General features: G+C 55.8%; 1 protein-coding gene across 33 annotated transcripts in view; it reads left to right on the top strand.

The window, feature by feature from the left end:
* PCBP3 (poly(rC) binding protein 3) overlaps positions 1-18529 on the top strand; it is a 63064-nt gene extending 44535 nt beyond the window's left edge. For 10 of the 33 annotated variants that reach the window (XM_033007373.2, XM_033007381.2, XM_033007376.2 and 7 more), the window contains 5 exons: positions 1028-1106; positions 1871-1930; positions 4874-4926; positions 7909-8078; positions 18116-18529. In XM_033007373.2, coding sequence (XP_032863264.1) covers positions 1028-1106; positions 1871-1930; positions 4874-4926; positions 7909-8078; positions 18116-18161 — 408 coding nt within the window. In that variant the 3' untranslated portion in view covers positions 18162-18529. Of the gene's footprint in view, positions 1-1027; positions 1107-1870; positions 1931-4873; positions 4927-7908; positions 8079-9805; positions 10770-15170; positions 15300-18115 lie in introns of those variants that run through there. The other 23 variants (XM_033007377.2, XM_033007389.2, XM_033007357.2 and 20 more) reach the window with 15 other exon arrangements.
* Positions 18530-25040: the final 6511 nt, after the last annotated feature.

A 25040-nucleotide genomic window follows, 5' to 3' on the forward strand; every position in this document is an offset into this window, starting at 1 on the left:
TGAGTATTCTTTCCCTCAAAACTGTGCAACTTGTAACTCCTGCCTCTCCCTCACCGCGGAGAGGACGGGTGCAACGAGCGGTTTGCGTTTGGGGGATGATGTGATCCTGGCAACCCTCTAAAAGCACTTGTGAAATTGCAGCGGGGGAGGTGATAAAGACCCCCCCCCTCCTGCTCACTGCTAGACTTCAGCCCACTTCGTTTTGTTTTATTTTGTTTTATCGTTTTGGTTTTTTAATTTGGAGCAGTGAAACAGCGCACAAAATGTATTCCAAACAAACTCCTCTCTATGCAACCGCTTCCTGACGGGGCACGAAAACCTACAAGGGATGCAAGGATCTGAAATACTTACTGGTCATGGCTGAAGCCCATATTTTCCATACTGCTAAGGGGCTTGCCCTCGTACCAAGCTGACGTTCAGTGCCGCGGTTTTTCCACCTCCAAGAGTCATTTCCCACCCAAGGCGCGGCACCAGAGTGTTTTACTGGGGGGCCAGCGGTCACGGTGCGGCTCCGGCAGCACAAAGAGGGTCTTCTGGCTGCTGGCACGCCATGGCCACCAGCCCGGCAGTGCCTTTGAGAGGGCTCCTCTGCTCTAAAGCTACCCTGAAGCGAGCAGCAGCCTCTGGTCGCAGGTTGGGGAGCCCGGGAGGGGAAGGGGGCGACTGGAAGAGCTGCAGCAGCCGCCCGTGCGCCAGGGCAGCCGCTCGCTCGTGGTGAAGGAGCCAAACTGTTTGACGAGGGGCAGAAACTTAAGAATGGGCTTCTCGCTGGTATCGTACTTCAGACCCTGACCAAGCACTTCTGCAAAAGATTTGGGCTTTATTGCATTGTACCCAGGCCAAGTCCTTCTGCTAATGTTTTTTTGCCATGTCTCACCATGGCTTCCTGGTTTTTGTTTTTTTTTTTTTTTTTTTGGTTTGTTTTCTTTTTTTTCTTCCGTTATAATTTTGTTCTTGATTTTCGGTGTGACTTGTTGTACTCTATGACAATAACCTTCTTAGCTCTAATGTCCCTCCTACCCCTCAGCAGTTGACCAAGCTCCACCAGTTGGCTATGCAGCAAACCCCCTTTACTCCCCTTGGACAGACCACCCCCGCTTTCCCTGGTACGTACCCACATGCCCTTTCTAGATATCCTTCTCTTCTTACCTGTAGAGTTTCTCTCTCTTTCTAAACTAATGCTATTTTATGGAAACAAGCAGGGCAAGTAAAACTGAAGTTGCAATGTCCACGGGGAAAGGTTAGCAGGGAGACAGGACAAATGTTTGGGGGTTATGGTCCTCACGGGTGAGCTCTCAGCCGTTAACCGTGCACGCCTGGACTGCTCCTGGAAAGCCACGTTTATTCTGCTCCCAGCTTTGCTGGCTTTCCGAGCAGCAGCGATGAGCACCAGTCTCCTTACCCTTCCCCACCCAGGGCAGGTATCATCCCCCGCCGTGTGCTGATCCGGACCCCGGTGGGACATCCCCGCTTTCCCCGGGGGGGGACCGGCTCGGCGCCGGCCGGGGATGCTGCCTCAGCGTCTGTGGGGAGCGGTGCTGAGCCGGGCAGGATGGCACCCTCGCAGCGGGGAGAGCGATGGGAAGGAGCCACGGCCGTAGGGAGCCACGCTGACGGGAGGACGGCCAGGCGTGGCATGGCTCAGCAGCCTTGTCCCCAAGGCTGGCGTTTTCACGGTGACCCGGGAAGCAGATAGAGCACAGGGGATGGAGATACTTAAAGTACCTTTGCTTACTCAGTGGTCGAAGTGCCGGTTGGAAATGCCTTTTCTGACAGTATGTTCATCATATTTTGAGCTTCCTAGATGAAGTGACATTGCTTATCTCCTCGAAGGCAAAAGCATTAAACCTGTTTCTTCTTTGCTCTTCAGGAGAAAAGCTGCCCTTACATTCCTCCGAAGAAGCTCAAAATCTGATGGGCCAATCATCAGGTAAAACACAAAGCTACAGGGAAATAAGGAGGCTTCGGTTGAAATACGTTTCTTAAATAGGACTGTGCCTTCGTTGTGCTCCTACATAAATTGTGGTATTTGTGGAGAAGATGGCAGGTTTTCTTGTTGGGCAAGGAGAGACCGGGCAGCACTGTGCCTGTTGTTCTCCTTCGTACAGCATGTCAAAAGAAAAGTGCCTGGAGTTTATTGCCTAGTTTTTTGACGTTTCCATATAACTGCCATCCATGTAACGGAGAGACATTAGAGTCATTGCCCTTATTCTTTCATTTAATTTTGTGTAAACTTTGCTCAGAAACAGTAGAAGAATGCCTGTGGGAAGAGAAACAAGACACAGTTCTAGCCATTTTTAAGCCATTTGGGGTGAGCTGCATTTTTAGTGGGACAGGACCCTGAGGAGCCAAAGCATGGCTATAATCTTGGAGAAATTTTGAAGTCAAATGTCGCGCAAGTTCATCCGTATGTGCCAATCATGCCTATCTTTTATAACCTGCCATTGCTTAGAGGAGTTATCCTGAGACCTGGAGGCTCATAGGCGATGTGAGCCCGACCCCCCCCAGCTGTACCCGGGGCGCACACATGCTCTGCGACCAGCCAGGGTGCATCACATGCACCCTTCAAAAGAGTCCAGGGACACAGCCTAATGATGAAAGCAAACATAGCCCAAGTAAATAGACCCCACAAGACTAGAGCAAATATAGATTTCATAATACCAACCTGCACAGCCTTGTTTTCTGTGTGCACTAATCCTGCCCTGACCCCCCACCCCCCACATTACAGCCGTGGGGACTGCACGTGCATATCAGAGAGGGAGGATCTGGCACACTAAAAAAAAAAGTCTCCAGATAATGGAGAAGGAGATGGCCATTCCTCTATGGCCGTTGTGGTGCAGGGGTGGGGCAGTGCCATGGCACCGTGTGCCCCAAGGGCTTTCAGCAGCACCCGTGCCACCTGAGTGGGGCATGGAGGGGGGGGCCCTACCTCTCAATCTGAGGAGCCCAGCCTGCATTTCCAAAGACGCCTGTGTGCCTCAGCGCTGCTCTGAGCCCATCTCCAGTGCTGTGCTCCCTTCAGAAGACCTTTTCTGCCATACCCGGGCGGGTACTGAGCTGAACCTTGTATGGCCAAGAGACACCCACGCCCTGAGGGACATGTTAGGTACACTCCGCCTTGCCCCAGACTTTGAGGAGGCTCAACATGAAAGACAGTGCAGGGCTGGTGAAACGTCTCCTCCAGTGCAACATGCTATAAGGTCAGCATTAAGCACTGCCCTCTGTGTAAAACCTGGGCACGGACTGGTTCCTGCAGGCTTTAGCGTTACTGGACCCAGCAGGGGTGAAGGAGGACGTAGGGCTGCTGAGTGGAGGATTTGCATCCCCATTCCCTGCCTTTTTGCGTGATCCCGAGTGAAAAACCTGGTAAAGAGACCTGCTGCAAGCGGGTGCCTGGGCAGGGCACCCAGGCATTGTGTCTCTGTAAGGGAGGCGCATGTGGGAAAGCGCAGGAGTCACGCAAGAGCAAATCAAGGATACCCCATAGTCTCCTTTCTAGGGGTGATGCTCAAAAGGGATTGCAACCTAAGGCTTCATTTTAGTGTTTTAGGAATCTTGCTTTGACGGTGCTGGTACTCAGACAGACATCAGTTCAGACTTGCTGGGTTTTTAAAACCTGGGTGGCTGTTGCTGGCAAAACTGGGTGAGGTGCAGAGGGCCTCGATGGAAACGCAGAGCAGCAAAACTTGGCCATTGCCCGGAGGAATTGCTCAGCGTGGTTAAGGCAGCGGCACTGTGCCATGCAATGTGAGGAAGCCGGGCTGGATTGAGTGGCCAGGAATTTGGTGTTGCTGCTGGCTTGCTTTGTAGCAGCCCAGCACTCCCAGTCTCCTCGTGCTTCTTTTCTCTGCATGCCCTTACTCTGCACAAGCGCCTCGGACTTTTGCACACACTGCTCTTGAAAGCCTTCCTCGGTAGTTCATCTTAGACGGATAACGGGGTTTTTTGAGGTGGCTGCAAATTCCTGCTAGCCGCCAGACAGCTCCTGTCTTGCAGATTTGACGTAGGACAGCCCTGTTTCGGCGCGGAGGTGATTTAATAGGGAAACCTGTGGGAGAGGCAGGCTTCCACCTGGCCGAGCAGCGTTTTGGCACGCACCTCTGGCATGCACACAAAGGACAGCAAGCTGGCTCCAGACTTTCCCACCATGGAGGAGAGTGTCCTCCCTGGCCCAGGAGAGGCTGGGAGGAAGCATGCTGCTGCCTGCGCTCCTCGCCATGTCATTTTGTAGGGAAGCAGGCTCTGCATCTCCGTACTCTTTGCCATGCTTTCCCTTGGGAGTAAGAGGGACCACCAGTCCCGGGTCCGGCTAGCGTGCATGTCTTAGCGGTCTGGCTTAAATTCAGCGTGCGTGTCTGTGGGGCTGTTGCTTGCAAAACGCTTTGCAGGCTGCCCGGTGCGAGCACCACCGGCTCCCTGGGGAAACCGGAGGGCGCGTGGAGAAGCCTTGGCGGGCAGGCTGGCTGCCTCTGGGGCTGGGTTTCCTGGCCAGCAGGCTGGTTGCTGCTGTGTTTTGAGGAAGACTTTGTGGGAAGGTGCTTTCCCGACCTCTCTCTGACGATGCCACGGCCTCGCACCCTCCCCTGAAGCCATTCTCAGTGGGAGGACGGAGGATGGGAAGCAAGGCACTCACAGGGCAGCACCGGCGAGGCCAGCTCCAGGGATGCAGGGGAAGGTGGCACCCAGCTCCAGCAGAGTCAGGTAGCAACCGTCTTCCTCCTCCTTGTACCAGAGTGTGTGATCCCCTTCCCCTCCCAGCCCCCCCCCCCCGAGCAGGATGCAGCCTTTGCAGTGTTGACTGTTGCGGGAAAGCAGCGGAGCTCCAGCGTGCTGCCTCTGCAAGCTATAACCATTTTCCCTTGCATATGCCCAGGTTTGGATGCCAGTCCCCCGGCCAGTACTCATGAACTCACCATTCCCAATGATGTAAGTAAATCCAAGTGCTTCCTCAGTGTGTGTGTGTGTATAAACATATATATGTATGTGTGTGTGTATATATATATATATATATATATATGTATGAGGTGCAAGCATATGACTTTGTTAAATACGTTTAGAGATGCCCCTTCACCAGGTTCACTCATGCCATGTGCAGTCTGTTGGGGATCAGCCCGCACCATAAAGCGTCCGTTGGACTTTCCCCGTCGTAGCTTTCCTAGGTACAATCCACTTTAATGCTCCTTTTCCCTTTCCAAGTGAAATCAGTGCTCATGAAACGTGCCCAGCTGCCAGCACTGGGAAGGGGTAGAGCTCCTGAGTCAGCCCTGATTAAACTATAATTGCTTAATCTAGCACTGGCAGATCTGAGATGATGTTTCAGCTCAAGCATAGTTACCGGGGGAGGGGGTGTTGAAGAGGAGGTAAGTAAATAGCGTTTCTGGTGCCACAAAGTGCCACACGAGTGTCTGAAGGACAGTGCGTCTCATCTCAGTACTGGTAGCAGGCAACTTTTGGCTCTTATAGGTGAAAGTATTGTGGTAAAGTGGATGTTGGACCGGGATATTTGCTGGGAGGAGGCTGGAGTCACGCTGGGAACCAAGCGGTGCGAGGAGGGTGCTTGGGGATGCTCAGGTGGGAGGAGGTGGGATGGAGAGCCCAACGCAGCGGCACCTGGATCCACAGGTCTCACTTGCTTCTGGACTGGCCCACTGGTTTCCGTGGGTTGGTAACTAGCCTGCGCTCAAATCAGGATCCGTGACTTCCAGTGTCTGTCCCCGACTCCGAGCACCTTCAGCCCACCCTCATCAGGAGTCTCTGGATCGGGTCTGGCAGCTGTTGCGACTTCTTCCTGCTGTTCACCAACACATGGCAGCGCAAGGGAAGGGCGGCGAGCCTGGCTGCAGCTGCCGGGCACCTCTGCTCCCCCGGGATGCATGCCCGGGCCTCCTTCCACCCAAGAGACGTGGCAGTGAAACAGCTTCTCAGCATCTGCTGGACAAAACCCTCAGAGATGCTTCACCCTGGGGCCAACCACCGAGGGAGGGCTCTGCAGAGGAGCCCGTGGAAGATGGCAGGAGGGCTGATCCCGGGTCTGCTTGTGGCCATCCAGCGAGGAGCCCTCTCTGGGAGGCTGTAGGGAGCTCTGCAAGCGCTCCTGAGGTTGCAACAGCCACGTCTGTTGAGCACGAGGGACCACAGCCCTGGCAGCATTGAAGGTATCTTCAGGAATATCAAGCGACCCCTTGCAAACGGGCCCACATAGGAGAGAAGGATGCCAGGGGACCTCTCACAGGACCCAGGAGCACTCAGAGCATTTGCTCGCCAGAAGCCCAACCTGTGCAGCATTAACTGTCACCACCTGCGTCTTTCTGCCTGCTGAAAAATGCCTCCTTAGCTCTGCCTCCTGTTGTTTTGAAGGCTTTTAAGTACTCACTACCACCTTCCCTGGAAGCAGAGGACAGGTTTGGGTTTCTTAAAGCGAAGGGTCTACATCTGTGTTTTAGTGGTGTAAGATCAGCTTGGAATTGCGCTGCAGTTCGAAGAAATCTGATGGTATCCATCTGGTCACTCCTCTGACTGTTGGGAGGAACTTGGGTGCTGCTCAGCTTGGATGTTGCCGAGCAGCAACTAACTAGCCTAAAAAACTAAACAGTTTGGCTCCTCAGGTGTGCCCAGCAGGTTCCCATCTGTAAGGGATCTTCATTTGCTGAAGCATCTCTGAGTTATTTCTGGGCCGTGAAGACCAGGATGGGCGGCTGTTGGGCTAAACATCCCACTGCAGCCCCCAAGATAGTTGATACCCTTCCAGCACTGCAGTGGGGTGTTTACGTTCAGGTCCATCTGGGACAAATCACTAACGTAGCCCTATGATCTGACAAAAGTACTTGGAGAAGTAATTGTCTCCATTTCTACAGTGACAGAAATCCAGCAGCCGCCAAGATGAACGTCTCACATATAAAACTCCCAGGTGCAACCTTGGAAAAGAGCTCAAAAGCTGATGGGCAAGAAAGGCACACAGAAACACCTCATGCCTGTGCTGGGAAAGCTGGACATCTCAGTATGTGTTACCAAGCTGCAGAAGTGCTTGAGGGAACTATGGTTTGATGCACCAATGAGCAAGATCAAAGACAAAGACCACTGAGGAAATTCAAGCCATTGAGGACCATTGTGGAAATTCAAGCGGTGGGCAATTGAGGAAATCCAAGCCTCCAGCTGGCTCTATTTTTTTTTTCACAAGAGTGTGAAAGACATGTTTTTAAGTAGGATTCTCCTCTTCTGCTGGTGCCTCAGCCACGTGGCACTCTCCTGTCAACAGCTGGCGAGCCCTTGCATCGCACTGAAAGAGCTGAAGGGGGTAACAGAGGCAGCCAGGGTGTCCCAGCAGGGTAGAAGTGTGGGATGGGGTAAGAAACGTGAAGCTATCAGTGGTGTGTGGCTGCACCAGCTGATGATGAGGGGGCTCTCGGGGTTGGGCTGTCCCCCCAGGGAAGGCAGCAGGCTTGTTTTCTTCGAGTAACACATCCTGTATAACCTCCTTCAGGTCCTCAGTGATTGGCAAGGGGATAAGCGAGGAGCACAGTCTGAAACATGACTTCTTCCCATCCTTGCAAAAGATTGAACAATAATTAGACCATGAAAATGATTATTACCAAAATGAGCCCGCTATAACACCTTGCCCTTCTTGAAGCCCTCTGAGATGCTGGGCATCGTGTGCGGATAACTGAAATTCGCCCCTGAGGAGCAGAGCAGGGCAGGCTGCTGGACGTGTCCTGGGAGGCCCGTGCTTGCGTGCAGGTGGGATTCACCCCCGAGCTGTCCCTCTCCTGTTTTCATGAGCATTAAGGTCACTCGCGCCCCAGGGCAGAGGGAGGAAACCTTCTGGCCGGCGCCGTGCGGTTGTGCTCGCATCCCGCCGGTGACTGCCAGAGCTGCCGCTTCTCAGACGTTCCCTCCGTGCTTTTTTTCTAGCTAATAGGCTGCATAATCGGACGCCAAGGGACCAAAATCAATGAAATTCGGCAGATGTCGGGAGCGCAGATCAAAATCGCCAACGCCACGGAAGGGTCATCGGAGCGCCAAATTACCATCACAGGAACCCCTGCAAACATCAGCCTCGCTCAGTACCTCATCAACGCCAGGTGAGACCCCCCCCCCGCCGACCTCCACCACCTCCCGCCACGGCCAAACCTGTCCTGCCAGCGTGGTGGGAGCAGCTCCCGGCACCGCGGGGCCAGGAGGGGCTTCCTGAGGCCGGCTGGGACGGATGGTGGCTCGCTGAGACCTCTGAGAGGGGACCAGTCGTCACCAGCGGGACCTCTCCCCCCAGCTGGCACTTTGGCTGGGGACTGAGAGCTGCTTCGCTGCCAGCGGGGCGGCCGCGGGTTGCGCCGGTCGCCTGCCCACCCGCCACCCTCACTCAAGGATTTTGCTCGTGGGGTGGGGGGGGGTTGGGGGGAGGGGGGGGAAGGGGGGTGTGTGTGCAAAATTGCCGCCGACTTTCCCTGCGGATGAGGCAGGGGACAGGGACGGGGACAGAGCTGGGCCGGTGGTGGGGGAGGCATCACCTGGGACCTGCTCGCTGGGATCCCAGCATCGCTCACGGATGCCTCTCACAGCCTCTTCTGCGTGCTTCCAGGCCTCCCAAAGGCTTTCCTCCCTCCGATGAAAATGATCAGTCCAATAAACGCAAGACATGGGAACGGCCTGATTGCTTCCTTTTCATGCTAAAAAGCTTGGCGCAGCAGGACTTTGCAGGGGCCAAGGGTTCCCAACACCGTCTCCGGCTTGGGGGGTGATGCTACCTGTGCCGTGGGGGACGGGGGGGGTCCAGCAAGGGACAGCGAGGGGAGTGTATAGGGGAGGCGTAGCTGGGGAGGGGTTGGGGACCAGCTCCGTGCCAGCGGTGAGCCGTGTCCGGGGTGTTCACGCAGACCTGTTCGCCTCGTGGGTGGGGAGCTGAAGGGGAGGCAGGGCCTTTCCCTGGCTTCGCGCTCGCCCGGCTGGTGATGCTCCAGCCCGCCGCCAGCCCAAGGACGCGCGCGGCTGCCGGAGGGTGCTGGTAGGGTCCTGAGAATGATGGGGGGCTGCTGGCGGCGACTCTGACGTCCGTTGGGGTGTGGGGCTGGGGGGGGGGGGGGGGGGGTTACCGGTGAGGTCTGTACGTGCCTTCTCCTCCTTGCACCCAACCCACCTCAGCCCTGACTTCTGCCACCCCGTCCCGCCCCGCCGTCCCGCTGCTCGCACCCACGGCACCTCTCCAGCCGCTCGGGAGAGGGACAGGGCTGGCCCCATGCCCACGGGCATGGCCGAGCAGCTTCCCCTGCAGCTCCTTGCCAATCCCCCCCCCCCCCCCCCAACTCCCACCCCACCTCATGAGACAAGAGAGAGAAAGAAAAGAAAACCAAGCGGCTCTTCCCTGCTGGAAGGGGCTGGCTGAGCTGCAGCCTGTGCTGCGGCGGAGGCAGCGGTGACCTGGCAGTGGGCAGGATGGGGCATCGCTCAGCTTCTCCCAGAGTTTCAAAATCCAGAGCAAAACGAAGAGGCCGGGGGAGCTGGGACAGCTGCCTGTCCTCCGTGGGAGGGGTGCTGGGAGAAGCGAAGCCACGGCGCAGTGCTGGGGACGGGCATTACCTGGCAGCAGCCAGGAGAAGGGAAGGCCATTGAGCCACCTTTATGCTCCAGCCCCCCGTGCCCTCCATGGGGACCCCCAAACCCCATGCGCTCACAGCGATGCTCTGGCCCACCCCCCCAGTAGGCAAGGGGAGGAGCGCTGCCCCGCAGGGTCTTCGTTTTCTTTTCTGCTCCGGATATTAAGCGCTTGTTTTTGTCTCCCCCCCGCCCCTCTCTCTGTCCCTGTCTATTCTAGGCTGACGTCTGAGGTCACTGGAATGGGCGCACTCTAATTTCCACCCACCATCCTCCACTCCGCACCACCCGACCCTCTCCAGCCACCGGCACTCCACCCAGCCTGTACCGCCTGTACATTTACCGTCTTCCCTTTGCCTCCACAGATACTCTTTTCTTTACTAACGAATATATATATATATATATTTAAATACACACGCATATGCACACACTGGAACGTTTCTTTACGAGCTCCTTGCTGTGCTCCTGAGGCTGCTCCCAAACTCTTTGGTTATGGTCCTTGTTTTCAGCGTACGATGTTATTACTTCATCTGCTTCTCGGGGGAGTTGGGGGGGGGGGGGGGGGCGGTGTTTGCTTTTTTTCTGCTGCTGAGACTTCGGAAGACGCTGGGGTCTCTAGTATCAGTCTAGCTTAGCTACTTACACGTTTGAGTTGAAGTTGGCGGTATGCTGTAGCCCATGGACATGTGATGCCACCCAGAGCTGTGCGTGCTTCAGAGTAGTTACTTTTCTCACCCTTCTTCCTTCAAGGCTCCCTCTTCGTTCACTTTGCTTGTCCTGGCTCCCCTTTGTGACCTCGCATCCCTGCCCTCAGGGCGAGGCGTAGTTTTCACCTCGTGTTATTTGGGAGGCAGAAGGTGCCGGGCAGCCAAGCAGACATGCACGCACGGGTTCACCTGCAGACTTCTCTCTTTGTGACATGGCAGGGTCCAGACAAGCCATTTTTCAGACTAAACGGAGTCACACACACACACTTACACACAAATGGTCCTCTTATTTTAACTAATGAGCAACTGGAAGTGGGAAGAATTAAGCTGTATGGGATTCACACCCCCAGGGGCCTTTGAAAGCACTCTTCTGACAATCCCCACGGGCAAAACCTTTGGACGATAGCTCAGGAAGCTCTGTGGGCCGGCTGTGTTTGTCGTTGTTTGTGTTCAATAAATGTCTGTGCAGCTCTGCTACCGATGGGCTCCGACTGTTCTTCTCCTGGGTTGCCCCGCCATCTCCAGCCCCATCCTTCCCTCTGCATCCTTCTGCACCTTTTTACCTGCTTGGAGGGAAGGCGGGGATTGTATACAAAACTCCATTATTATTATTATTAGTTATTATTGTTATTGTTGTTGTTATTGTTATTATCATCGTCGTCACATTTTATTTTAGTTAGAGAAGGTCCTCATGAGTGATGCACTTCCTGAATGATTCTAGGCTTTCTTTTTTTTAAAAGGGAGGGTACTTGGCTTGAATAATGCTTTGATTTTCCCTAAGATTAATTTACAAATTATGGTATGACAACAAAAACCTCACTGCCCCCTTGTCTGGACAGATATGCCATGTCTGTGCCTCACACCCTTCCCCAGGACCCTCTATGCCCACCTTTGCTTTTTGCTTCCAGGATTTCCTTCTCTCTCCTACCTCTCAAACAGGGAAACAAATATATTTTCCATCTATTAATTTCCTACTGTACAAAACATACGGTACAGGTTTTCCCTATATTGCAAATGAGGGGATCATGATATGCCATGTCCCTGGGCAGTTAAAGCAGCCACGCAATACATTTTTGCACCGTTACCACATGGGAAATATATTTTTTTTTCCAGGTGAACCCCAAGACTTCATGGCCTTTCCCTCTCTTCCTCCCCTCCCTTCTCCTGCGGGATGCCAGATCGCTGCTCCTCCTGTCGCCAGCGCTGACTGCTCGGCGCTCACGCGGGGCTGCAGTGGGGACCCCGGGTGATGCCACCGCATCAGCGGAGCCAGGGCTGGGCGGGGGGTCAGGGGCTCCAGCCCCAGCGTTGGGGGCTAGTGCCGCTGCCCAGCGGCTGGCGGGGATGATCGCACAGCTCCGGCAGGGCGAAGGGAGTGAGTTTGAGTCAGGCAGCCTGTGCCGGTTATCCATGTGTATCACCAGCACCGTCACCTCCCCTTAGAGGTCCATTCCCCCAGCCCAGGATCCCACCGCTGGCAGAGCTCCAGAAAAGTGGAGGTGGCTGGCAGCCCCTGCCGCTGGGCATCGACGATTTGCTCAGCCCCGGTGTCAGAAAACCTATGTGAGCTCAGCTCTCTGGATCATTTCAAGCCTCTGCATTTAAAAGTGCTTCCAGCTCTTTCATGAGTTGCTTTTCTGCCTGTTCCCAACCCTTTGCTCGGCTCTCCCTGGCAGTTTGGATTCAGCTGTGCCATTCGAGTGGTCCAGCAGCCAAACGTGCTCAAGAGCATCCCCTTATTCGCTATCCAAGGGAGCAGAGGTGCTACGGGGGCTCAGGGGGAGCCAGTAACCTCCCCCCGGCAGCAGCCCTCCCCTTGTATTGGTGCTGATGCTGGAGGAAGGAGGGAGCCCAGGCACCAAATGTTGCCTCTCCCACGTTGCCGACTGCCCAGAGCAAACACAGAGCCACCTGCAAAGGTGATGAGTCAGCTGTGGGCAACCGGCACTCCTCATCCTCCCTTGTTCCTCACTCTGGTCTAGCCAAGTATTTTTTCCTGTTGAAACAATAAAATATCTGTGTGTGAGACCCAGCATGAAAATAACCACCCGTCAGTGCGCCGGAGCCACCCGGGTGACCTGGGGGGGTGAGCTGGGGCATGTGCCTGCCAGCAAAATCTCCACATCCCACTGCCACCACCTTCCAAGCAAAGTGATGGCAGCCAGTGGCCTGGGGTGATGCTCCCTCTGAGAGGGATGGTGCCCAGAGGGACCCAGCTCATCCCACAGCAGCTCGGCTCTCCCACGGAGCTGTGGGACAAGCCGGAGCATGAGCAGATCCTTCCAGGTGCTGGAGGATGGATGGAAAAGCAACCGAGTGTGTGGCAGGGGCAGCCTGCCTCTTCTTGCACTGCTTTCTGGGCACACGGGAGCATTTTAAAAGTCTGGGACGCAGGGCACAGTCAGAAATCAGCAGCGGCATGTCAACCAAGACCGAGAAACCCGTCGCAAACCAACGTGTTTGGGGGGTCGGTCCATGTGTGGGGCGCTTAATGCCCTGAGGGAGGCAGGGAACCTTAATAATGCGCTGATTGCAATCAACGTGGAAATGGCTTTGCACGGGGACCTGGGGTTTCTGCAGGTCGCCTCTGCCCTGAATTTCTTTGATGTGTGTGTGCTGTGCTCCCTGTGCTATTCCCCACCGCCGCTGAGACAACGCTGCCCGAAATAGCAAAAGCCAGCTTGGGTCTGCCAGCTGCAGCCGAGCTCAGAGGCTACTAGAGAGGAGGAGCAGACTGCAGCAATACCTCTACACCCAAATCCATGCCAGTTGAACCCGCAGATAACGTCCCCCCTCCGGGTCCCATCCCCGTCCCAGCCCACTGTGATACATCCATCACCCAGCGAGGCTGTGCCTGCTGGGAAAGTCGTTGCAGGAATCAACGGTGAAGGAGGGGAGGGGAGGTCTGATCCGAGCATCGCTCTGGCATCGGGTGGGGAGCTGAGCTGTCATGTCAAGCCAGCGAGGACCTGGGTTCACGGGAGCGCTCCGGGGGATGGTGCAGGGGGGCAAGGGACGGTCCCGGTGGTAGCGGCCACCTTGCAGGAGGACCCCATCCTTGCAGCAGCACCCCATCCTTGCAGGAGCACCCCATCCTTGCAGGAGCACCCCATCCTTGCAGCAGCACCCCATCCTTGCAGCAGCACCCCATCCTTGCAGCCCCAGCTCTGCGTGGAGCAGCGGGAGAGCCTCACAAAGCTTCCAGCTCTTAGACAAGAAGCAGCGCTGCTCGGGAAATGGGTTTTGAGAATCGTTGTTGAAATGTGCCGTCCCGGCTGTCAGAGCGCGGGGCTGGGTTTTGCCTTCTCCCTGTGGCGTTTCTGAATGATGTCCGCTTGCATGATTGTTAAAATCTCGAGGTATTCCCAAGGGACTCCAGGAGGCAAAGGAGCCTCAATGTATAAAACTGATCACATTTCTGCTCTTTGCTCTGATACAGGATGCTTTTTTCGTTGTTGTTTTAGCTATCTGGAGAGCATTTATTACAGAAAAAGCTACTCAAGCAACTCTAGCTGGAACATGCCAGCTCTCCTGCAAATGAAGCTGGGGGTTTCTCAAACCAAACATGCAAAAAATGATAAATCTATACTGGACCCCTACAAAGCAAATGCTTATTTGCCTCCCATTGCTCAGGAATCCCTTCCTCAGTGGAGGGAGAGATACAGCTCAGCCTTCTGCCTCTCCCCGCTGTGCTTTTAGGTTTGAGAGGATGCGGGAAGGAGCTGAGCCCTTCGCTGTAGGGTTGGAAAGAGGGGAGCCTGTGGAAAACATCAGGCAGGATCCTGCAGGAGAGGGCTCAGTGAAGGATGTGGTTGTGCCGGCGTGGCAGAGGCATCCCTCCTTCTGACATTACCCGAGCCTTTAACTTTATGACTTCTATTAGGTGTCGGGTTATGAACTCCAGAGGCAACCTAGCAGCTTATCCATCATCATCTGGGCTTGAGCTAGGCCTGGAGAAAGGGGTGTTTAAAAAACTGCAGCAACTCCTGGGAATATGTTGATGACAGCAGTGATAACGACAAAATCACAAGGAACGTGTCAAACACATCTTTGATTTCCTTGATATGGCTCAAAAGGAGATTTGCTGGTTTCTTTGGAAGGAGCCTCAATGTTTTGCTTTTTGCTTGTGGTACGTCTTGGGTTTGCATTTTATGCGAACTTAAAATGCTCGAGTGATGCATCCACAGCCATGCCACTGGGAAAAATGCATGCACATCTCTAATATTGGAGTGAATATTCAATACAAAGTGAATGTCCCTGTCAACCAACAGACTAGCTTTAGTGCTATGCTTTTCTCTCTCAGAGCAATGCATTATATGCAGACAGAATGATTCAACGTTTCTGGAAGTAACTCACTCGGTACTCAGTCAGACTCTTTGGGAATGTGTTATTTTGTGGTAAATCATTGCTCTGTCAGGAAAGTATTTGTCGGATGCCTCCCCCTGCCCCCGGAGTGTGCTGGCTCCCCATCAGAGCGGGCCCTGCTGAGGACCGCGCTCAGCCCTTTGGGCCTCCACTCCCCCGCATGTCCTTCCCAGCTCATGCTCCCAAAAATAAGTGTCTGGAGTATTATTATGTGCATTTTTTTCCTAGACTGTATTTGCAAATCTAGTACATAATGGGGTTGAAAAAAATAGATAGCTTCCCCTAAGGGAAAGTGACTTTAACCAGGGAGACTCTTCAAACTCTCTTTTATTTGTAATTCAGGTTATTTTATGTATTCATGCTAATCGCTTTTAGTTATGCTAATTTCAAGTTTATGGTCCATTAGCAAGTTTAATTTCACCCCTCCAGTGCTGGCAGAGGTAGGGTTTCTGGGGGATCGCTCTGTGCTGAGGGAGGGATGAATCCTTAATCTCATTTTCTCCTTGGCCACAGGGGTGGAAGGATGGTGCAGGCTCGGCGCAAACCCTTTCGGACACCTTTCTCACGCCGTTTGCAGAAGATGAGAGCCCAGCAGCCCACCTCCCCTAACGCTGCCTGGCTGCAGCCCCCAGCCCCAGGGAGGTACCCCAATCCCTGGCCCTGGGGACCCCCCCCCCCAGGCTGGTCACTAGGTGTCCCCCTTGACCAGCTTTTTGCATGCATCCTTCTCCAGCCGGGGCGTGGGCAGCATTTGGCTGTCGGCTTCTCCCAGCCCCTGCTCCATCCACTTGCAAAAAACCAGCCACACTGCTGGCGATGAGAAGGGAGTGGGTGTTTGCATCCCCCCCCCCCCCCCCCCCCCCCCCCCTTTCCCAGTGACCAGCGGTGACATCCACTCTGCAGGTGGCTGGCACCGTGTCCTACTACGGGAAGGGTCCCATCAGTGCTGGGACCTTCACGGAGACATCCTAGCCCATCCGGGCAAGCTCCTTTGGCCGTGGGTGGCCTCAGCAGCTCGCAACAGGAAAAGGCTTTGCTGGAGAGGTCCCGAGGGTCCCCAGTCCTTGCTGTCCCCGGGGGGGTCGGCGTGTGCCCTGACTCAGCTCGCAGCGGGGAGCGTCCGCTGCTGGCACGAGCGCGGAGCTCGGGGTGGAATGACTTGCAGAAAGGTCACGGTCTCGGTGCAATTCTCCTGCTCCCTTGTTAGATATCACGGGGAGCTGGGGGGCTCTGCTGAGAGGGTTATTTTTGCTTTCCCTTCAAAAAAAAAAAAAAAAAAAAAAAAAAGAAGCAGCTGTGGATCTTAATCCACTGTGCTATGCATCAAGCCCCAGGCCTCCATCCAAAGGGTAACGTGGCAGTGACTTTTAGGAAGTACTGAATGTACCAGATGTGCAACTCCTTCAACTCCAGATGTGCAGCCCCCGTCCTCCCGCTCTGCCTCCGCACAGTTGTCCTGCAAAGAGGAACAAGAGAGCCCAGATTGTTCAGAAAGCAGCCCGCAGACTAAATCTAGCCAAGTTCAAAACCAGACTGGCTCTGGATTCCCACAGCAGTGTTTAGGCAGTTTAACCGCAGAGATGTCTCTTCCCAGAAACGATGCTCATGTCGGCTCCGCACATGGGGAGAAAAAACAGCTAGGAGATGAGCGAGATAAAAATGGAGCCCCATGCGGAACTGAGGCCTGTTGCTGATTTAAAACACACGTGCTGTTTCTAGAAAGAACTGCTTTGATCCTGAAAGGGAAAGCCGGGATGTGCATGAGGACTCGGGTATTTGAAGCACTCCCGGAGCGTGGTGTTCGGGTTCCCTGTGGGCAGCATCTCAGCGGCGTTATTTATTCCTGGGGGAAAGTCTGTGTCTAAGAGCGTTTACATCTGGGCCAAAAAGGGGGCAAGGGCTGCTTGGCTCTGGAGCCTCTCTGGGTTTGGATGCTTCAGATGAGACTCTGGGGCGTGGGATGCTCTGTGGAAGCGTGGGCACGGCAGCACGGCGGCAGCGGGCCCCCGAGCCAGCTGGCAGCACGACCAAGCACGGAACGCGTAGGGATAGTGGGCTGGAGGGATGGAGCAGCATCACTCCTGAATTCAGGGTTCCGTGTGTGGTTTAGGGTCGAACCGCAACGGAAATCCAACAGGATTTCCCAATGCAAAGGAGAACAAGATAGCTTCATGACGTGATCACCCAAAAGCTCTCATTTAGTGGTAAGGGTTTTGGTTTTGTTTTTTTTTTTGGGGGGGGTCTTTCAGGGAAGAGCTCCCACCCAGACATTGCAAAGATGTGACCCAAGGTTACTGCTGGCAGCCGGTGCTGTCGTTTTCCCAAGGGATGCTGCCCTGGGATACTCAGCAGAGGTATCTTCTCACTGCCTATAAAAAGCCAGTTAAAGCTGCAAACCTGACACCCCAGAGAAACCACCATCTCTGTGTTTAAAACAGATTTTCAGTTGCATGCTGATATTTCTTTTCCTGCCTCAAGTAGATCTCCCCTCCAAACGTCTCAGGTTGAAATGTAACAATTTCAAGGCACCCAGGACAGCACAGCGCATCTTAAAATGCAGCAATGCTCAGGGGCGGGAGGGGGGTTTGGACTGAAAAAAATATTTGCTCGTGTGCTTGTGTAGCTGGGATGCAACATTCAGCCTGTGATGATCGTTCCCTCTGTGCTGGGGCAGCCTGGGGCTGTGTGACCGTGGCTCCTTGTCGGCCAGAAGACGGGCAGGATGGGCTTTATTTTTTCCCAAGCATGAAACCTATTCGCAGGCTTTCTGCTGTTCGCGGGCGGAGGTTGGGCAGGGCTGTGTGCCCTTCCCCAGTGCTCCTCTCCCGGCTGCTGGCTCCTGCCCATCACCTCCAGCCCCTCGATGCTCTCGCCCTTGCCTATCACCCCCAAACCTCGCCGCCTGGGCTGGTAGGGGCCAGCAGCCCCAGCTCTCCTCGGTCGCCATCCTTGCAGCCACGTTTGCGGGGCAGAGAGAGGCAGGGAGGGGGAGGAGGACAGGCAGGCAGGCGGGCAGGGGCGATGCTCAGCCCAGAGCATGCAGCACGGGTCAAGGCATTGTCCCTGCACAGCGCCCGTGGCCTCCATACGTTCGGACGGCTCCTCTGGAGCTCCCAAAAAGCTGCTCTCAGCACCCAGGGAGAACCCACAAGGCAAACGGGCAGCACGCCGGGTGACCACCTCGGCTCACCCGGCAGCCCAGGGCCCTCACGTAGGATGCGTTCGGGTGCAATCTTCAATGGCAAAGCGAGGGTTGTGTTGGTGCAGCAGAGCTCAGCCTGGGCATGGCTCTCCCAGGCTCGGCCTTCGGGGTGCGGGTGGTATCGGCATCACGCTGAAGAGCTGCTCAGGACGTGTGGGGCCATGTGTCTGCGTAGCCCAAGGGACTGGGAGGGGGAGGAACCGGTGTTGGAACCTCAGCTGAGCCCTGACCATCTCCCTCGATTGAACCCCCCTAGCTCTCCAGACCCTGATCCCCACGGGAGGAACACCTTCACCGCCTGACCGGAGCGCCGCAGCGGCCATGGTGCCAGTGGTTGACGCTTGAACCTCCCCCGAAAATGCTGACGGCTTTCCCATGAACTTCGCCCTTTTCCTCCGTGGCACCCTTCGGGCCGGCTGCCCGAATTCCCCTGCCCATGGCTGCGCAGACCCTGCTCCCTCAGCTGTGGTGTGGGGCAGCGGCGGGACCGGGGAGCCGGAGGACAGCAGCTTGCAGCCCAGCGTGCAGCGGTACCTGCTTCTGCAAGCAAGCATTTCCCCACCGCCCTTCTCTGCGCTTCTGTATCACCCCTTGCTCCCCGCCCCCGGCCGCTTTGCGATGTATTTCGTGGCTTATTTGTGTAATCGCAATAAAAGCTTTTCTTGCTTGAGGTACCCTCCGTGGTTAACAAGGGGAGAGCAAAAAGGGGGTCCCCAGAGGGTGCGCGTGCGGCACAGCCGTGGCTTGGGGAGGGTGGTGGGATGCTGTGGGGCGGTCCAGTGGTGCAGAAGCCTCTGTCCCCCTCGGGAGGGTTAAATGGGGAAACGCAGCCCACGCAGCCCGCGAAACAAACCACGACCGGCTGGAAAAAGGGCCTCATCCGCTCAGCGTCAGGAAAATCGTCCCGCGCAGGAGCGGGGCTGCCAGGAGGAGAAGGGGAGAGGGACGAGGAGCCGGGGGGAGCACTGCGAAAAAAATCCAGAGCTTTCCCCAACGGCGGCAACGGGCCGGGATTCATTATCTGTCGGGAGATCTGTTTATAGCAAGCGTGAGTCACTACCAGGCCCCCAGACGGGAGCAGCCCACGGCGGGGGCTGCCAACAATTCAGACGGGGTGTATGTGCTGCCCATCCAGCCCTGCACAACAGCAGCTCTCAAACTGCTCCCCACCCCCCCCCCCCCGTCAGGCTGCCACATGCCAGCCCCAGACCTAGGATCAGACCCAGTGCTATTTTTGGTCCACATCGGGGCACGTGTTTTCGCTTGGATGTTTCATTTCTCACACAAGAAGAGATGCCAGAGTGTTACTTCTCCCTGCCACGCCAGCAGCCCTGGCAGTGGCCCCCCATGCCCACCTATCCCCATGCCCTTGGGTAAATCCAGGCGGGGGTATCACTCTGTGATGATCAGAAGCAGAGCCGCCGGCTTTACCCACAGCTCTGCACGTTGCTTCGATGCAGAGGGGGTCTCCATCCCCCGCCGGTCCAGCCCCGGGGCTGAAACACAGCCAGGCAGCCAGCAGAAGCCAGAGCTGCCTGCCCAGACCTCTGCCCCATGGGGAAATAAAGGCAAAAATGCCCATTTCGACCTTTTTCTCCATTTGGAGTTGTATTTTCCACAATGTGTGTCACCCCTGCTCCTGTTTGGCCCTGCGCAGAGGCTGCGGGCAGGCAGGCAGCCCCTCTGGGTTTCGGCAGCGGGCCGAGCCCAAACATTACTGTGGGAGCCTGCTTTTCACCCATGCTAAATCCAGGGCGCACTGGCCCCAAACCTGTGTGGGCGCTGGTGTTTGCCCCAAGTGCCTCCAAGTGGGAAGTCGTCCTCTCCTTGTCTGTGCCATCCCTGGCACCCCGTTTGCTGGGGGCCCAGCCCCACGGCTGATCGTACCGGTCCTGTACAGAGGTGTCAGCCTGTGGCACCAGTTGGGAAGGTCTCAGTCAGCTCGTAGCCAGCATTATGGGCCCACTGGCTGAAAGGTGCTCATTCCCACCCCATCCCGCAGCTGAACCCCAGAGCACCTCCAGGAGGAAAAGCCAACTTGCAGAAAGCCAGGGATCTTCTGTGGTAAAAAAGTCAGCTGGCGTCATCCTTAAAAGCACACTGTTATCTTGCCTGAGATGGGAATTTGACTGAAAAAAAAGAGTCATTTTGCTCCTGCTCTCCTTCACGAATCTCTTTATTTTGGATGTGGGGACACAGCAATGGCAATGCTTGCTGGGGACTGAAGATTCACGCTGCTACCTGTGTGTCGGTGCCCGGGGTGCCAGCAGCCAGCCCGGCTCGCTGCCTGGCTCAGACAAGCCACAAAGCCACCTTCAACGTGCAGCTCCAGGCCTGACACCCACTTTTCACTAAAAAACAGGTTTTCTGGGTTCCTTCTGCCCCAGCAGCTGGTTCTGTGCTTTGGTTTAAAGAAAAACCCCTCTCTCCGCTCCTGTCCCATTCCTCGGGGCAGCAGCCCTGTGGAGACCTTCCCAAAGCGGAGTGTCACCGAGACCAACGCGCTGGGAAACACGGGCCAGCCTAGCTCAGGGCTCCTTCCCCACCTCCCTGCAAGCCACGAGCCATCCACGAGCACCTTGCATGGCCGTGCACCCTTGCACAGTGCTGGGAGATGCTGCCAGAGACAGAGACAGCCCAGGGTGGGAACAGCCCCGGGGAAGGAGCTAGTGGAGCTAGGAGCTCAGTGACCCCAAATACTGCTGCCTGCCCACCCACAGGGCTTGAATCCTTGCCCAGGCTGGAGGGGTGGATGTGGAATGATATTAACCAGCCGCATCCTTCACCTGCATGCACGGGCTTTTCCTCTTGCAGGATGCATCGGTGCCCCTGTGAAGGCGCGAAGGGCTGCAGATGCCCCACATCCCTCCCCACTGTCTCCAGCCCTCTGCTGCAGGGCAGCTGGCTGCAGTGGTCGGTGTCTTCCTCTTGAGAGGGTGCATGTTTGGAGATTTGAAGCAGCCTCTTTACCTTTGGCTGTTCCTCTAAAAAATATAGCAGTGAAGGAGAGACGCTTATCTTTATGACCTGCTGGGATTTCCCTTGCTGCAGCTTGTGCTGGCGGCCTCTGGTCTGTTGTCTTCTCTGTAAGCCCTGCTTCTGCTCCAGGATGGAGCAGTTCAGCCTCTCCTTGTGCGCCTTGTGCTCCAGCCCCCCTGGCCAGCTTGGTGGCCTGGTATCTTTTAGGAGGTGGCTGCTCCTGGTCCTTTGCAAGGGGGCTGTGCTAGAGCTCTCCCAGGCAAGGGTGCGTGGCTGCAGAACCAAGGGCTGGCCCCCAAAGAGTGCTGCTCTTCCTCAGCAAGTGCCCCAGAGGGACAGCCGGCCTCCCTGCTTCTCCTCCAGCTCAGCATCATCGCTCCTATCTCAGCACGGAGCAGGGGAAATAGGCTTGAGGACAGCAAAATGGCTAGCTGGTTTACATTTGCTCTTCGTTGTCTGCTAAAGATCCAAAGAGGATGCTTGGTACTGCTTGGAGTGGGCTGGGAAGGTGTCCTTGTCAGGAAGGGTAGCTGACTTGTTTAAATCTTCTAGGAAAAAGCTGCCGGCCGGATCTGGCTCTGGTACAAAGAGAGCTCAGCTGCAAGCCTTGCTGCATCCTAGGGCTGCTCTCCAAGGGCACAGCCACCCCAGAAGCTGTGATGGCTGCTAGAGTGGTAAAAATGATGAGTACAAATGGTGCGTGCTGAAAAAACTGGGAGCAGAAACAGTCTGGGAAGAGGCTAACAGGGACCTCAAGGAGTCTGCCAGACACATGCAAGCTCCTCTGTTGGGGTGGATCTTCCCCCTGGAAAAGCATGGAAAGGGGTCGCGCTGGCTCTGCGCTGCACCGTGCCCTGAAGCCAGCCGAGGGACGTTATCTAGAGGGTGTCCAACAACTTCTGCACTTCCTAGAGCTTTGGGGCTTGCTGCCTACACTGAGGGAAAATGAAGGCATGTTCTGGGGAGTGGAGGGAACTTGAGAGCAGGAGGTAATGAGATAAGAGCAATTAGGGATGGTCTCCTGGCTCTGCAGAAGAGATGAGCACCACTGCAGCTTGAAAGACGAGACAAGCAGGTGGAAAAGAGGCGAGGGGTGAAAGGAGAAGCACGGCACCCCGTGGGCATCGGGAGTTTTGCGGTGTGGCTTCAGGAGGGGATGGGGAGCGCTGCCAGCCTCGTGTCACCCCTTCCACCCGGGGCTCGCCGGGACCAGTCCTGGGCACCAACAAGCTGCCGAGCATCCGCACGGGTGCGGAGAGGGGGGGGCTTGGAAGTGATGCTGTAATCCACGGTGGGGGAAAAGCAATTTTTCTACCCGGATAGCTCATCTCTTTGCAATTTGGTGATGAAGGCCGGCCGGGCTTCTGCAAACCACAGGGCAGGGGAGCCCTGTGCCACCCTCCGGTGCGGGGCTGGGTGGGAGCCAGGGCTTCCAGTCCCCCCCACTGGAGCCAGGGCTGTGTCTGGCGGCTGCTCGGCTGTTCCTCGAGCACCCGGTGCCTCCCTTCCCCAGGAAGATGTGGCCAGCCTGGCGAGCAGGCTCCACTCCCTGGGAATCGCCCAAACGACGCATTTTATTGCAGAGAAATGGAAAATACTCTCCGCCCAGCTACCAGCGGGGTTAGCGCGTGTTTTTCCACCCAATTTTCATGCCATGCCTGCTGGACGTGCTCCACTGGAGGCTGCATGGGAGAGGCGGGTGCTCTGTCCCCTGTCCTGGCAGCGGTGTCCCCAGGGCTGGGGGTGGCACGTCCTGGGGTGCTGCTGACACCACACGGGCTGGCCGTGGCAAAGCACGGTTGCTTGCCAAGGGCTGGGCCAGGAGCTAGCAAGCCGTGATTCTCAGGCATCAATACCTCCCACCATTTCTTCTCTAGCTTTGTCAGAAAACCAGGCCACCTCCTCTCAGTTTTGTTTTCTCCGAGAACAGGAGAATAATGCAGGTGTTGTCGATCTTTCTGGGCTGGGCTGGTTTTATCCCCAAACCACAATGCTCCTAACCCTGAAAAGCCTACGCTTTGGCCTGTTTCTATTTTCTGAGTGTAAAGTGTACATTTTCCCCGGAGAAAAGGGGAAAAAAAAAAAAAAAAAAAAAAAAGAAGAAACCTGAAAGTGAGTTTTGCTTTGTTTGCCTTCAAGCGTCCATGGTGGGGCTCTTGTCCCCAGAGGCATGCAGGGAGGGCCCTCCCGGTATCCCCAGTGTGTGACGTCCCAGCATCCTGCAGCACCCCCATGAGGAAAGCATCCCGGCGAGAGCTGGGGGGGCCAGAAAAAGGAGCCCAAAAGCATTATCTCCTCTCCTCCAGCTCCCACGCCGCATCCGCAACCTCCCCTCTCGCTCAACCCTCTCATCTTTCCTAAGAAGCCGAGCCAAGCTTTCCCACAGACCCAGACAGCTATTAGAGAAATATTATTACCAGATGGCTTGTTTTTTCCATAGGAGCAGAGGCCAGTGTGAGGTAACGGGGAAAATATTAACCCACCCCACACCAGCCTGGGCGTGGGGTTGTGGCTTTGCTGGCGGAGCTGTGCCGTGTCCTGGCTGTGCCGGCGCGGAAGGGGTCTGCAGAGCGGGGCGGGGGGGGAACTCACACCCCATGTGCGCTGGACGGGCAGGGTGGCTGGAAAGCCCCCCTTGGACTGTCAGCCCCCCTGTGGGGGTGGCTTGGGAAGGTTTTGCTGGGGAAGGGAAGCACATGTCCCCAAACGGTGCTGGAAGGGAGGGAAGGGTCCCCCCAGGCCAGCTCGATCGGGTAGGAGCAAAGCCCAGCTGGCAAACTGCACGGCGGGGAAGTTCGTGCCGGGTCAGATGAGCCATCGACTCAAGCGGAGGAGAATCACCACGTCCTGGCTGTCCTGCCTCTTGCAGGGTCGATATCAGAGCTAGAAGAAGAAAAGGTGCCACTTTGAGTAGGGATGCCAAGGGATTTGGAAGATGCTGCGTGGCGTGGGTTAGCTCTTCCACTGGGTCTTTTTGCAGGCAGGTGGATGAGTGTGAGACCTTCCTCTGGTGGTGCTGAGCCCGTGGTAGGATGTTCACAAGGCACCATCTGCCTGTGCTGGGAGAGGTGATGCTTTCCTGCTTGGAGGGGTTCCTCCGCTGCCTCCTCCTTCAGAGATCCGCTGTGGGAAGCTAAATTATCATGTGCAGAAACACCACAAGCCACACTCTTTCCAGCAGGGCTGGTGGTTGGCACAGTGCTCGGCTCCGACCACGACTGCTCCGGTTGAGCAGGTCTGAGGATGGAGCCAGCGGAGATGAGACTGAGCCACGGGCAAACTGGGTTGTGCACCTTGGGGTACCATGGTAACCAGAGCACACAGAAACCTCTCCCAGCAAACGCCTTCACTTTCCCAAACATTCAGCAAGTCTCGGGTGCTCAGGTCCCCAGGAGTGAGGGGAAGGTGACACGGCCAGCTGGCAGTGCGCTTCATGCGGTTGCAACCAGGGAAATTTCAGTGCTCATTAATTGTGGCATCTCCCGGGACCATGTGAGAGGACAAAGTAGCCCCAGCTGCAGAGGATGGAGCTGGAATCCTGGCACTAGGTCCTTTCCTGCTTTCCAAAGCACTCTTCGGTTATGAGCGTGCTGGTAGGTTCAAGCCTGGCTTTTCCCAAGGGAATTCATTTCAACTCATTTGCATATTTCCTCTGGAAGGAGCGTTTTCCATTTCTAAATAGACTTGATCAAAGGGAAGGAAAGGCCGCATGAAAGACTTAATGGCAGAAAATGGAGCAAACTCATTCTTTTCTCAATCTCAAGGAGGAGAAAAAGCAAAAAATTCTGTCGTAAGTTCACTTTTGTTTTCTGCACCTCAGTTCGGTCTGGAACTGGACTAAAAGTTATTGCTCGCAGTGCTGTGGGCTGGGACTTGAGATGGGGAGCCCTCGTCCCCCAGAGCATGCAGGCACCGTGGAGGGGCTCTCCTTGCCCATTCCAGAGGGGTGCTGGGAGGTGGAGGGGGTCCCCTGCTCCTGGGAGACCTCAGTGTGGCAGAGCCATAGGGCTCAGCTTCCCCGGCCTCGTCTGAAGAAGAAGGGAAAGGGGACCCCCTTCACAGGCATGTGCCCTTAGATTTCAGGACACGATGACATGCTGCTAGGCCCAATGATTGCAACACCCCTGGGGCCAGCCTGCAAACTGCTACCCAGCTATCAGCTGGATTTCTGCAGAACTAGCCCACACTTTTCCAAGGAAACA

Source organism: Tyto alba, unplaced genomic scaffold (genome assembly GCF_018691265.1).
Source record: "Tyto alba isolate M040663 unplaced genomic scaffold, T.alba_DEE_v4.0 Super-Scaffold_7, whole genome shotgun sequence".
NCBI classification, from domain to species: domain Eukaryota; kingdom Metazoa; phylum Chordata; class Aves; order Strigiformes; family Tytonidae; genus Tyto; species Tyto alba.